The sequence below is a fragment of the Grammomys surdaster genome, unplaced genomic scaffold (genome assembly GCF_004785775.1).
Source record: "Grammomys surdaster isolate TR1022 unplaced genomic scaffold, NIH_TR_1.0 243, whole genome shotgun sequence".
NCBI lineage: Eukaryota > Metazoa > Chordata > Mammalia > Rodentia > Muridae > Grammomys > Grammomys surdaster.
The window spans coordinates 1,952,215-1,966,337 of record NW_021604688.1 but is presented as its reverse complement, the minus strand read 5'-3'; the positions used below and the strand labels follow the sequence as shown (position 1 = coordinate 1,966,337).

Genomic DNA, 14,123 nt, shown 5'->3' with positions numbered 1-14,123 from the left:
TCTGTACGCTTATCTTTCTCAAGAATGTGGTCCTGCCCCGTTACTTCAGCCTTGCCATGTCACTGCGGTTCCCAGCTTGGTTTCCAGCTTGGTTCTCAGCTTGGTTCCCAGCTTGGTTCCACCTAGTTCACTTGCATTCTTTCCTTTCTCTTTTCGATAGGCCAGTTCCAGTAATGGTGACTGGTCTTTCCACATTCCTAACTTGCTTCATGGCTCAGTTTCTCAGAAAATTTTCCATGTCCTTATAAAGAAAGCCTAAAGAATATTTTATATGTCTAAAAAGGATTCTATATACCCAGTATCTATAATTTTTCACTCTACAGTACACCTAAACTCATGCAGGCACACACAGAATACATGTAGTATGCATAAACTCATGCATGCTCACGTACATAAACTCATGTAGGCACACACACATACACATAGTACACATAAACTCATACAGGCTTCCAGAGACACACAGCATGCATGTGGTACACATAAGCTCATGCAGGCTCACACATGCATACAAACAAACAAACAAACAGAAGGGGAGTGATGACTAAACTAAACCTTAAAATTCTGAATCTCAGAGGGAAAAAAAATCAGACATAGGATGGATGAAAAGCTACAAATTTTCTGGAGGAGAAGCCTGGAGAAATGACTCCGCTGTTAAGAGCACTTGCTGCCCTTGCAGAAGACCCAGTTTGGTTCCCAGCACCCACATGGTGCCTTAGAACTCCCAGCAACTACAGTTTTAAGGGATCCAGTGACCTCTATAGCTCCAGTGGTCCTCAGAAACACACATGGTGCACAGAGACACATGAAAGCAAAACACTCATACACGTAAGATTTTTTTGTTTGTTTGTTTGGTTTTTGGTTTTTCAAGACAGGGTTTCTCTGTATAGCCCTAGCAGTCCTGGAACTCACTCTGTAGACCAGGCTGGCCTTGAACTCAGAGATCTGCCTGCCTCTGCCTCCCAAGTGCTGGGATTAAAGGCGTGCGCCACCACCACCCGGCACATACACATAAGATTAAAAATAAATAAATAAGATATTTCTAAAGGCATCCTAATTTTATAATGGAAAACAAATAATATATTTTTTAATGCATCTACCCTAGCAACACAATAAATGATATTCCAAAGAACAGAACCACCTGGGTGGTAAATGCAGCAAGGTCCTCAGACTGTTTCAGCAGGTGCTTTACCTGAGTCACTGCCTCAGCCCATAGCCACCTATTTAAAGAATGACTTTACTACAGGAAGTGGGTTTCAGGGTGGAAAATATTATGGAGAAGGACATGCAATATTTGAAACAGAAGGATGAGTTGGAAGGCTATTGCAAACATAGAGGGAACCAATGACAGGGCTTAAATGCTGGGGAAAAGTAACTGAGCCAAGACTGTTGGGGAGAGGCTGGCAGGGGACGCTAATGGACTGGGAGAGGTTGGGGATAGGCCAGGAGCAAAGGGGACTCCTGAAGTTGTTATGGATTTCCTTGAGGGGAAATTTGTGAAGCAACGACAGGCAGCTAGAAAGGGAGGCTCTAGGGGAGGGTCAGTGCACACCTAGATTTGCTGTATCTTGTAGACATTCACATACAGTGTGCAAATGGAGACTAGGGCTGGGGGGCAAGGCAGGATGAGAGTGACCCACTTACAGATCTAGTTCAGAGGTGGCACGGGAAGCCAGCAAGCTGTAGCTCAGGTGAGATGGAGAAGCAGAGAGAAAGGGGCCAGGACCAGGAGGAAGCCTTCAGATGATAGCTTTCTCCCTATTCCCTTCCTTCTCTCCTTCCCTACCTCTTATCCTCTCTCCCTGTCTCTTCCTGTCATCCCTTCCCTTCCCTCCTCTACCCTCTCCCCTCCTTCCTTCATCCCTCTGGATTCCTTCCTTTCCTCTCTCTCTCTCTCTTTTCCTCTTCCCTTCCTTCTCTTTTCTTCCCCCTGCCCCTCACTTTCCTTCCCTCCCTTCTCCTCTCTTCTTCTCTTCCTCTTCTGCTCCCCTCCCCCTCTCCTTTTTGTACTATTAGAATCAAACCCACGCAAGAGCCTCAGTTTTACACTGTATCTCCAGCTTCTCTTTGACATTTTAACTTGAGTTTGGGTCTTTCTGTGTAGCCCAGGCTGCCTTTGAACCTGTGGTTCTCCTACCTTGACCACCTGAACAGGTGAGATTACAGGTCTGAGCATCAGGTATAACTCATAGCTCTGTCTCTTCAAGGAGGATTTGAGAGGTAAGCATCCGATGTGTGGAGGCCAAGGAGGAATCACAGAGTGTGTTGGGAAGAATAGAAGTTGGAGAGCAGAAAGCTCTACTGGATAATGGCTATGTCCAAGGGTGTGTATATTTTAAATTATGAATGATCTTGTTAATTTGTCTATTTTTAAGTTTACATAAACTTCTACAATATAACAATTATAAATGCATTATTAAGCATCTCTGACTCCATCACCTACAAAGGAAGAGTAAATTCTTAAAGGTTTAAAAATCTGGAAAATGAGCCGGGTAGTGGTGGCGCACGCCTTTAAATCCCAGCACTTGGGAGGCAGAGGCAAGCGGATTTCTGAGTTCGAGGCCAGCCTGGTCTACAGACTGAGTTCCAGGACAGACAGGGCTACACAGAGAAACCCTGTCTCTGAAAAAAAAAATCTGGAAAATGAAAAAATACACCTTGATTTTCTTTTTAAAAAGTGCTTAACAGTACTTGGGAGGCAGAGACAGGCAGATTTCTGAGTTCGAGGCCAGCCTGGTCTACAGAGTGAGTTCCAGGACAGCCAGGGCTATACAGAGAAACCCTGTCTCGAAAAACAAAACAAAACAAACGTGCTTAAAATACTGAAGATACTGAACTCTTGTTTGGGTGGTTGGATTGTTCTGCTTTTTGAGATAGGGTGTCACTGTGTAGCCCTGGATGGCCTGGAATTCACCATGCAGACCAAGCTGGCCTCACACTCAGAGATCCATCTGCTTCTGCCTCCCAAGTGCTGGGATTAAAGGTGTGTGACAGGACACCATGTCCAATAAGATACTGAACTTTTACGTCCTCTTAATTCACATATACATCTGCACACGTGTTCTGTGTGTCAAGATGGCTAGATCAGAATCAGCACTCAAAGAATTGGTTTAGGAGAACCCTTTCTTTTTTTCTTTTTCTTTTTTTTTTGGTTTGGTTTTTCAAGAAAGGGTTTCTCTGTGTAGCCCTGGCTGTCCTGGAACTCATTCTGTAGACCAGGCTAGCCTCGAACTCTCAAACTCAGAAATCCGCCTGCCTCTGCCTCCCAAGTGCTGGGATTAAAGGTGTGCGCCACCACCGCCCGGCAAGAGAACCCTTTCTTGATGTCATTATTTATAGCTGATTTCAAGGGGAAAGTAAAATAATTAATAATAATAATGTGGTAATTATATATTATACAATGTGTTTATATATAAATATATTTTATGTTATATGTAATAATATAATAATATATAGTGATGGTGATTATATATTGCTATAATAATTATATATTTTATATAATATATTCTATATTATAGACTATATTTAATATATAGTGTATTCAATATATAACTTATTCAACATATAATACCAAATATTATATAATATATTATTATAATTATAATAAATAATAATTAACAATAATAAAAGCCTAAGTTATTGGATATATTTATAGATTCAGTTTTGGTTTACTTCAACTAGATGAAATCAGCGAAGCTCTGTTTTTAAACGAAAATTCTCCTTATTGCTGCAATAATAAAAATCATTCAAAGTACCACATACAAGTTAAAAGATATTGGATTTCACCACACAGACACTTAAGCACCGGAGGATGAAGACATATGAGTCCTTCCAGGGCAGTGTGCGCTCTGAATCCGTGCAACTGGGCTGCTGCACCTTCTGAAAGAGCGCCTCAGCCAGCAGCCGGTGCCCATCGTCCTCCGTACTCACAGTGGGCACTCAGGGTCGATCACGCAAGCGTCATTGTAACTCACCTCAAGTCTGATGTCTCCCTCAAAAAGGTCCAGTCCCAAGTCTAAGAGAAGAATTGAGATAAGCCATGTTAGCACATCGGCTTCCTGTGCAGCATAATAAATGATGTTTTGAAAATTCCTAAGAGAGAGGGGCTCACAAGGCCCCACCCCTAAGGATTTGTACTCAGTTTAATGGTTTCTTGGAGGTGGGAGAGACAGTGTCTTCAGAGCTGTAGCCACTGCTAAGCAGCGCATACTCTTGTAAATGACTCCTCACCCAGCTTTTGTAAGTTACCTGGAAGAAGCTCTTACTGTTCACTAGAGGAAAAGCAAAACAGAGTGTGAGAGTAGCGATGGGAGGGGGAGACGAGAGGACGGAGCCTGATGGAAGTATGGAGAAACCGGAGGAGACAGAGAGGGTAATGGGTGAATATGATCAAACACGTCGTATACTTGCATGAAGATGCCATAATGAACGCCATCATCATATATAAGTAAAACATAATAAGAAAAAAGTTAAAGGGGGCCCTGAAAGATAGATCTTCCAGGAAAAGGTGCCTGTTACCAAGCCTTGACAACCTGAGTTTGATCCCTGAGAACCCATATGTTGGGGAAAGAGAATCCACTCCCACAAGTTGTCCTCTGGCCTCTACATATGTAGAGTGTCACACACGCGTGGGCACACACACACACACAAATAATTAAAATATTTAAAATGTTATAATAAAAAAGAATGAAGAGCTACAAACCTTCATTGATATCAAATATGTCTTGATCAAGTCCCCCATCTATGTCTTTGACTGAAATTAGAAAAAAACATATTGAACATTATGTTCATGAAAGGAAAAAGAATCTGATTAATCACACAATCAGAAGGAAATAGGTTTTTGCCTCAGATTCTCATTTAGCTTCCATTAATTAGTTGATGGGGACTCTTACTGATTGACTCTCCTGTTAGCCAGGTTGAGGACTGCACAGGGGACTTTTGAATGTGTGCTGTCCACTCCTTTGAGTGTCAGATGACTTTAGGAGGAAGACACTGTTCACTCTGCATGTCAGTAAACATAGCCTGGGAGGCAGAACTAACTCGAAAATGAAAGTCTAAAACTGTCCCTCCCAGCAAGCCACCGTAGTGGCCTTTCTTGTACTTCTGTTTTTCTGATGGGCAGATGGGTCCTGAACAGCCAACGTTGGTGCTGGAGCAATGGCTTAGTGGTTAAGAGCACTGGCTGTTCTTCCAGAAGACCTGAGTTCAATTCCCAGCACCCATACAGCAGCTCACAATTATCCATAGCTCCAGGGGACCCGATACCCTCATACAGAAATAAGGAAAGATAAATAAAACCACTTTTTAAAAGCTAGTGTTTGATCAAAATTCATCACACTGTTGCTTGGGTTCTGCATCTGCTGCCACGCCTTCCACTCGGCGGAAGTACACCTTTATGGCATCTGCTCCTTTGGTTCGGCATGTAACTTTCTTGCACTGTCTAGAACAAGACTCAAAATAGACTTACCAAACTTTTCTGGAGCTGGCTGGGAAACAAACACCAGGAAAAAAAGGTATTATTACAAGGCTCATGGTATAAATGACATTTTTTGCTCCAATTTTGGATCCCTTTGATTATCATATTTAAATATTTTTTTAAATTTATTTATGTGGTGTCTGTATATGGTAGACAGAAGTAGTCAGTTCTAGTCAGTTCTCTCTCTGTACCGTGTGAATCCTGGGATTGAACTCAGATCATGAAGCCCAATGGCTAGTGCTGAGTCACCTGCTGAGCTGTCTCAGTGGCCCCAATTTTGTATTTATTTTTTTTTAATGCCAAGTCTCTCTGCAGTTCAAGCTGGAACTTGCTTTGCAGTCTAGGCTAACCTTGAACTTGCTACAGTCCTCCTCCTTCAGCCTCCCAAGTGCTGGGGTGACAAGCGTGAGCCACAGTGGTTTTAAGTTACACTCAGACAGTTCTTTTTATTAATAAGATATAATACTTTCTTCCATACATCCCAGACAAACGAGCTGGAGTTTATATAACATTTTGACCAGACAGATTATTTTTCTGTTGTAGAGAAACTGAATCTTCCTGTTAAATGGATTTAAAGATAGAGGAAAAAAAATCAACTTCAACATTTGCAAAGAAGGCAATACACACAGCTGCAGCCCTCCTGAAAGCACTCACTTTACACATGCTCTCCTATGAGACTCGTGGAGCAGTGCTCGGGAAACAGCACCCTTATTCCCAGTCAATGGCAGGAGCTTTACCTAGCACCTCACTGTAATCGTGTTCACCACCGTGCCTCAGCCAGGACTCCACATTTGAAAACAATGTCAAAGGTCTAAGCAAAATACCAATGAGTAGATTTTGTGAGTTCTTAAAAATACATTCACCTTTTTGTTATTTTGTTTTTTGTTTGTTTGTTTGTTTGTTTTTGAGACAAGCTTTTTCTCTATCTCTAGCTGCCCTGTAGACCAGGCTGAACTGGAATGCAGAGATCTGTCTGCCTTTGGCTCCCAAGTGCTGGGACTAAAGGCATGCCCACTACTACCTGGGTAAAGTACATATATATATTTTTTAATGCATCATAAACAAATTATTGAGTTACATGCCCAATGAGGAGAAAAATCAAATCAACATAGGAAATTTATTTTGGGGGTGGGGTATGCACGGGGCATATATGTGTGCAATTGCTTCAGAAATCAACAAATGCCATTCTTCAGAAGCCTCCTACATTATTTTTGAACAATGTCTCTCAGTGGGCCCCAGAGCTCGTCAGTTAGGCCTCAAGGAGCCCTTATCTCAGCCTCCCCAGAACTGCTGTTACAAGCACATGCCTTCATACCTGGCTTTTTATATGTGTTCTGGAAACCAAACTGGAGTCCTCATGCCTGAAATGGCAAACTCTTTACTGAAGGCAATCCCCCCAGGTTCTCTGAGAAGTTTTTTTTTTCTTTTTCTTTTTTTTTTTTCCTCTGAGAAGTTTCTTAATCAATGTAATCTAGAGAAAAGTCAGCGGAACTGGTAGACAATCTGTGTATTATGCCTGAGTTCTCTAAATTTAAGGCAATTTACTTCATGGTCCTGAATCTTAAATGATCTGTGTGCTCTGTGTAATGAGGTCACCACCTGATTTGGTTGAGTATCATGAATTATATGACACCACACCAAAACATGCTGCAAAAATGTAACGCTGTTTCACAAGGGTGGAAAGTACAATTGTATTTAAAAAAAAAAAAAAGAAAAAAGAAAAAACCAAGCTAACAGCGGAGGTAAAGAAAACTAAACTGTTTAACAAGATGTGGGGTGGTGAGGTGGGAGTGGGTGGGTGGGAGGGGGAGCATCCTCATAGAGGAAGGGGGAAGGGGATGGGAGAGGGGGGTTCCAGAAGGGAAACCGGGAAAGGGGTACTATTTGAAATATAAATTTATAAAATATCTAATAATAATAAAAAAAGATGTGGGGATGAAACAACTGGTCAGATGACTACCATTGTTTTGACAGCAGGCATCCTAGTTTTCTCATATGATAACCACACAGCACACATTCACAGATGACCCCATCACCTGCAGGAAGTGCAAGTAGCTGCTCTGAATCCCAGTTAAACATTTGTAAAAGGGCCACTTTGGCTCTGCAGTCCTCTACCTATCTGTATGCATCAGCTCAATATAATGTATTTTTAAGTTCCAACTAAAGGGTTTCTTCAGCCGTTAGAAATCTCATATAAGACCTTGAGTTAGTACAAACTACCCAGCACTGCTGGAGGGTCCGCTTAGACTGGCAAAGGTGCAGAAGAGAAACTCCGTATTTCTAAACTTTGTCGACGTGGATATTGCTTGCCTCTGACATTGTCAGTCTTCACCTGTGTCAAGTTACTCTAGTTCCCATCAGTATGTCACTCAGCAATAAAAATGGCTTTCAAGACATGTGTTTGATGTCTTATCAAAACAAAACCAACAGTGAAGCAGAAAAGAAAATGTAATTTTCTGTAACAATCTCTGGACCTCTCTGGCAGAGTGACCTTTGATAAACCAATACTCTGCCAGCCCCTATCTACCAGGAAGGGATACTCATTTAAGACCAACATTTTTAATTATGTAAAACAAAACACAAGCAAACAATTATCACCCAATGATTGATATTGATGGGCCCCCAATTTTTCTGATAATTTTCTTACCAAGCCGGAAGCCAGGAGAAATGTGGTAAAAACCAGAAACCAGGCATCCATACTGTGGCTTCCAGACGAAAGTTGCAAGCTATGGCAGTCATGGCAGAGCTGACTTTTAAAAGCTAAACATCATAACTTCCGGCCTTTGATCTTAATGTTAATGATCCATCTCTCAAGTCATCTTGCTGCTGTAGTAACTTCCAATCAAGGAGGTAAAGTCCAGGGTTGCTAACACACCTCTACTCAGCCCCACCCCCGCTCTTTACTGGGCCAGCATTGAATGGCTAAAACTTGTCACTGAGACATATTCTCTGATGTATACATATTGCTTCCCAACATTACTAACACTACTTCAGCAAAAAGAAACATACATGTATGAACACACGCACACACACACACTCACACACACACAGAATGTGAATTAACCTCTCACTAACTTCCTCAGACTCTAGTGATAGTTTACTAAATCCAGAATCAAATAGCCTGTCCCTGGCTAGGGCCATGAACTACAATACAGAGTCAAGAGGGTAGTAGGAAGAAAAAGAATAATTCCAGTGAGGCCAGAAGTAATATATACATGCCAGAGAACGAACCCACCCTGAAGGGTCACACACATGGAAATAAGGATGTTTCCATAGCGAAACTATCTAGGAGGATAACTGGAGGAATATTTTTCCAAGGATGCCTGAGGATAGACAACATCAGGGATCATATGTGACCCTGCCAACACCTCTGGATTTTAAATTTGGACACAGAATCATGTATTTGGTGTTGGAAATATACTTTAGTAGCAGAACCCTTGCCTTGCATTTACAAGGCCCTGAGTTTGATCTCCAATAACACATACACAAAAATAGCTTGCCCCTCATTGGCTGCACTGAAATTTCTACCAGCTCCATGGAAATAATAATGACTCTTAAAGAAAAATAAAGGGGAAGAAGGCATGGCCATCAGGAGCTCTGGCCCCTCTTTAAAGGACCCAGATGCTATCCTTAACACCCACACAGAAGATCACAGTTGTGTGTGATTCCAGTTCCAGAGACTCTGATGCCCTCTTCTGGCCTCTGCAGGCACCAGGTACATATATGATATATGGCCATACATACAGGCAAACAGTCTAATATCAACAAACAAACAAACCTTGTTTTAGAAGTAAAGGAAGATAAAGTTAGAGCCTTTAATGAGTAAGACCAAATTATGTACATCTGTGCAGCATTCCAGGCTGCAATGTGAGCCTGAAACACCTAACTGCACTCTATATATCAGGACAGACAGCTAACATTTGGAAGTAGGAGAAGAGAAGCAGAAAGAGCAGGAGGCATCAGTTCCTGGGACAGAAGAGTCTATTTTCCACTCTAATTACAAGGTATGACCCGAGCCTGAGTAGGTGTCTCATAGAAAGCTACCGAGGCATGGCTGAATCCAACTGCAAAACCTGCATTCTGCCTGGGTTGGATGGATGACCTCTGAAACCTCTTCTGTTCTGGGATTTCAATGAAATTCTCCTACAGGAGTGCCATTTGAGGGGAGGGGTCCACCTTACCTCCAAATGCCATCATGTACATCCTGTCCCTGGGGAGCCTTCAGGAGCTTCGTCCTGGCATTTGAAGCTGTGCCTGCTTCTGCTTGCTGGTCCGGCTGTGCTACTCGTTTCTCCCTAGGCAACATCATTAACTGGAAACCTGGTGTCAGGATCACAACATTTATAGAGCACTGTTTCTCTTAGAAATGTGTTCACAGGACATCCACGGAAGAGGATGGCATTCTAGACCTGAGTTTTACAAACCATGAGGGCAAAAAGAGCTTGTGCAGAGGTGCAACAGAGGTCCAAAATATCTCACAATATGATTTTCTTTACCTGAGTCTCCTTCCAAATGAGCAGATTGTGGGGCTAGGTCTCTAGCTCAGATGGTAGAATATTTGCTTTGCATGTGTGAAGCCCTGGGTTCAATCCCAAGTACTAGGTAAAATGAGCTATAATCCCTGAACTCAGGTAGAAGTAGAATGATCAGAAGTTCAAGATGATTCTCTACCACATAGGGAACTTAAGGTCAACCTGGACTACATGATCCTGTCTCAAGTAAAACCAAAATCAGCAAGTTAAGACCTAAGTTTCTTTTTTTTTTTTTTTTTTTTTTTTTGGTTTTTCGAGACAGGGTTTCTCTGTGTAGCTCTGGCTGTCCTGGAACTCACTCTGTAAACCAGGCTGGCCTCGAAGACCTAAGTTTCTTTTTTTTTTTTTTTTAAATATTTATTTATTTATTTTATTGATGAGTACATTGTAGCTATCTTCAGACACACCAGAAGAGGGCATCCAATCTCATTACGGATGGTTGTGAGCCACCATGTGGTTGCTGGGATTTGAACTCAGGACCTCTGGAAGAGCAGTCTGTGTTTTTAACCGCTGAGCCATCTCTCCAGCCCAGACCTAAGTTTCTTAATACCAGCTCTTCATGAAATCTTATCAGCACTCTTAACATATTGTGAGACGCTCCCTCTGTTTCTCTATATATATACATTTGTGTGTGCATAAATACATTTTACATATATATATATATATATATATATATATATATATATATATATGCACTTAAACTACATAGTAGAGAAAAGTGAAAGAATAGTTGTAGGTGAATATAGACATCTCTGCATTGAGAACACAATGCACAACCAACTAGACAGTAAAAGCACCCATAAAAGTACTGGAGAAATGGCTCAGAGGTTAAGAGCACTAACTGCACTCTTCCAACCACATGGTGGCTCACAACCATCTGTAATGGGATCTGATGCCCTCTTCTGGTATACATGCAGGCATACATGCAGGCAGAATGCTGTGTATAATAAATAAATAAATAAATAAATAAATAAATAAATGTAAAAATAAGACACAGGCCCAGGTGATTCCACTGCTTAATGCTGACCAGGTTGTCACTTTATCCACAGAGATTTTTCCAATCCCTCCCTTAGATTACCATTTTTTACATTTCTCAGAATTGTGACTTATTACTAATTAGCCAGGGTGCTTCAAAAAGGGAAAATCACCAGGATGTGTAAATACCCACAGGAAAACTGTCTTAGTGAGAGTTTTATTGCTGTGAAAAGATACCGTAGCTTATAAAAACAATTTTTTTTAGTTGGGGTTGGCTTACAATTTCTGAGGTTCAGTCCATTATCATCATATTGGGAAGCACGGCATCATGAGGTAGACATGTGCTGGAGAAGGAGCTCAGAGTTCTGTCTTGAACCGAAGGTAGCCATAAGGAGACTGTCTTCTGCAGGCAGCCAGGGACTGAAATTCCACACTGGGAGGAGCTTGAGCATAGGAGACCTCAAAGCCCATCCCCACAGTGACACACTTCCTCCAACAAGGCCACACCTACTAGAACAAGGCCGTTCCTCCTAACAGTGCCACTCCCTATGGTACATGCATTCAAACACATGAATCTGTGGGAGCCAAACCTATTCAAACCACCACAGAGACGAATTTACTTTGAGGAGTTGGCACCACATGATTGTAGAAGCTAGCTCATCCAAAACTTACAGACAGTGGCCTCAGCAGATTAGACAGCCAGGCTGGAACTGGAGTTACAGCCACTGGACAGGTGACTAGAGAAATTCTTCTTCCTTTAAGGACCTCTATATTTGATGCTCAGAAAACATCTAAGGACCAGGAGTAGATCATCAAGAAGTCAGGCAACTGAAACTGAAAGGGGGAAAGTCTATCCTTACGCAGACTAACCCAGTTCTGATACCTGTACTGGTGTTACATAGGGGGCCCTTCTGCTGGTAGCCAGCCCATAGGGAATTTATGCCTCCATCAGACCAGGTAAAAGCTTCCTCCGACTACTGCAACAGGATTCCCAGGGGACTCTAGTCTAGCTCAGCTGGTATCTTCTTTCTGTGAACTTCCATAATCTAGAGTGAGATTGGTGACACTGGAGAAAAAAGAGTAACAATGAAACTTGCTTCTGAATTGGTTGTGTCTACTTCAGGGGACCACTAGAGCGATTTGGAGACTAGAAGTCTTGTTCAGTGGTTAAAAACGTTCACTGTTCTTGCAGATGACCGGAATTGAGTTCCCAGCTTAACACTGACTGCAACTTCAGCTCCAGAGAATCTGATGCCATATTCTGAACTTCGTGGTCACTTGCATTTGTGTAAGCAAATACCACAGAGAAACTATGAGTATGCATATTTTTAAGTAATAGAATAAATAGTTTTTAGATATAAGTTGACTGTCCTCAGAGCCAAGTCCAGCTGAGTGCCCCTGCAGTCCAAGTATGTAAACATCTGGAAGAAGCATCACTCTTGATTTTACATGTATGATTATTTTCCTACATGTATGTCTCTGCACCACATGTGACTCTCAAAAGAGGCAAGAAGAGAGTGCCAGGTCCCCTGGGACAGAGGTTCCAGATGGTAATATTAGCCACCATGTGGGTGCTGAGCTTGAACCCATGTCCTCTGGAATAGCAACTACTGAACAACTCTGGAATTGCTCGTAACCACTGAGCCATCTCTGCAGCCCCATTTCTGTTTTTTTTTTTTTGACAAAACGTTTACTAGTTTGTTTGTCTATTTATGCACATGAGAGGGAGAGAGTGTGAGTGCCTCTGTTCACAGAAGCCCAGCAGGGCGTCAGGTGTCCTCCTCGTCACCTTCGGTCTATTCCTTTGAGGCAAGTGTTTGTGGTATTCTCCAGAAGACTGTTCAAACATAGGTTTAAACCAATAAAAGTCTGTATTAGCCAGCTGGGCTAACACCGGGCTGAGAGTCTGGTTAGTTCCTATCCCTATGTAGTACAGGAGTCAGGTCATAAAGCATAACCAGCAATCCTTATTGATTTTTGGCTGGGAATGATTATATCTTCAGGGTACCTGCCTGTGACATAGAGTCCGATTCTTTAGCGTTTTTTTCTGTTTTTCAAAGGCCAGAATGTTTTTGTTCTCTTTTTTTTCTTTTTTCTTTTTTAATGTGTATAAGTGTCATGCATACCAGAAGAGAGCACTGAATACTGATGTTTGTGAGCCAACATGTGGTTGCTGGGAACTGAACTCAGGACTTCTGGAAGAACAGCTAAGTGCTCTTAACCACTGAGTCATCGCTCCAGCCCACCAGAATCATTTAAAGGAACTTCAGAAAGCCTTAGTTTTACAACCCTAATTTTTGCAACGGAAACTCCCTTGTTTCTGGCAATTAGGGGGCCCAGCTGCAGGACATGCATAGAATTTTAAACTTTGTAACTCAAACAATTTTAAACTTTTATCTCAAAAGACAAATTCTAGGTCCTTTTTTCCCCTCCATACAACTGTACACTTAAAGTGGGCATCAACAAAGGTCAAGATGGAATATAGGTTTCTTGTCTGTAGTCACAGTACTAGCTAATACTTTTCCCTGTATCTGTCTTCCTCAGTCTCCAGTCCAGGCCTGAGGACACTGTGGGTTGGTCCATGACCCTGTATTCATACCCATAGTGCAGAACACAAGAGTCAAGAGGATGTAGAAGGGCAGAGAGTGAAAGGACCAGGGCCAGTGAAACCTTAGTTTCAATGGATTCATAATCTAGAAATGGTTCATTTGGCTGCAGCATCTGTGGACTCACCTGAGCATGACGGATCCATGGTGCAATGCCAGCTACCTTCATAGTCATAGGAATAAGAAGAATCACTGTGTAGGATCTTTTCCAGGCTAATTTCAGCACCCCTTTGGTTATTTACTTGATCCAGATGGTATCACTGGACTTGAACAAGGGGAATCTTGTGGCGGACTCAGAGGATGGCTGGGTCTCTCAGATAGTCCAATGAATAGCCTGTATAGAGAACTGGAGGGTCTGTAGTAACTTGAGAAAGGAAACGCTAAAGATTTTTGCCAACTACAGGTCTCTGAGGCAGGTAAGCAGAAGGACAAGTGTGATGGCTTGTACATGCTCAGCCCAGGGAGTGTCACTATTAGAAGGTGTGGCCCTGTTGAAGTAGGTGTGTCACTCTGGGTGTGGGCTTTAAGACCCTCATC

General features: G+C 42.2%; 1 protein-coding gene across 1 annotated transcript in view; it reads right to left on the bottom strand.

The window, feature by feature from the left end:
* Positions 1-8,171, bottom strand: part of Mep1b (meprin A subunit beta) — a 28,627-nt gene extending 20,456 nt beyond the window's left edge. Inside the window, exons 1-4 of the mRNA XM_028774887.1 lie at positions 8,121-8,171; positions 5,465-5,483; positions 4,700-4,750; positions 3,972-4,012 (exon numbers count right to left, since the gene is read on the bottom strand). Coding sequence (XP_028630720.1) covers positions 3,972-4,012; positions 4,700-4,750; positions 5,465-5,483; positions 8,121-8,171 — 162 coding nt within the window. The remainder of the gene's footprint in view (positions 1-3,971; positions 4,013-4,699; positions 4,751-5,464; positions 5,484-8,120) is intronic.
* Positions 8,172-14,123: the final 5,952 nt, after the last annotated feature.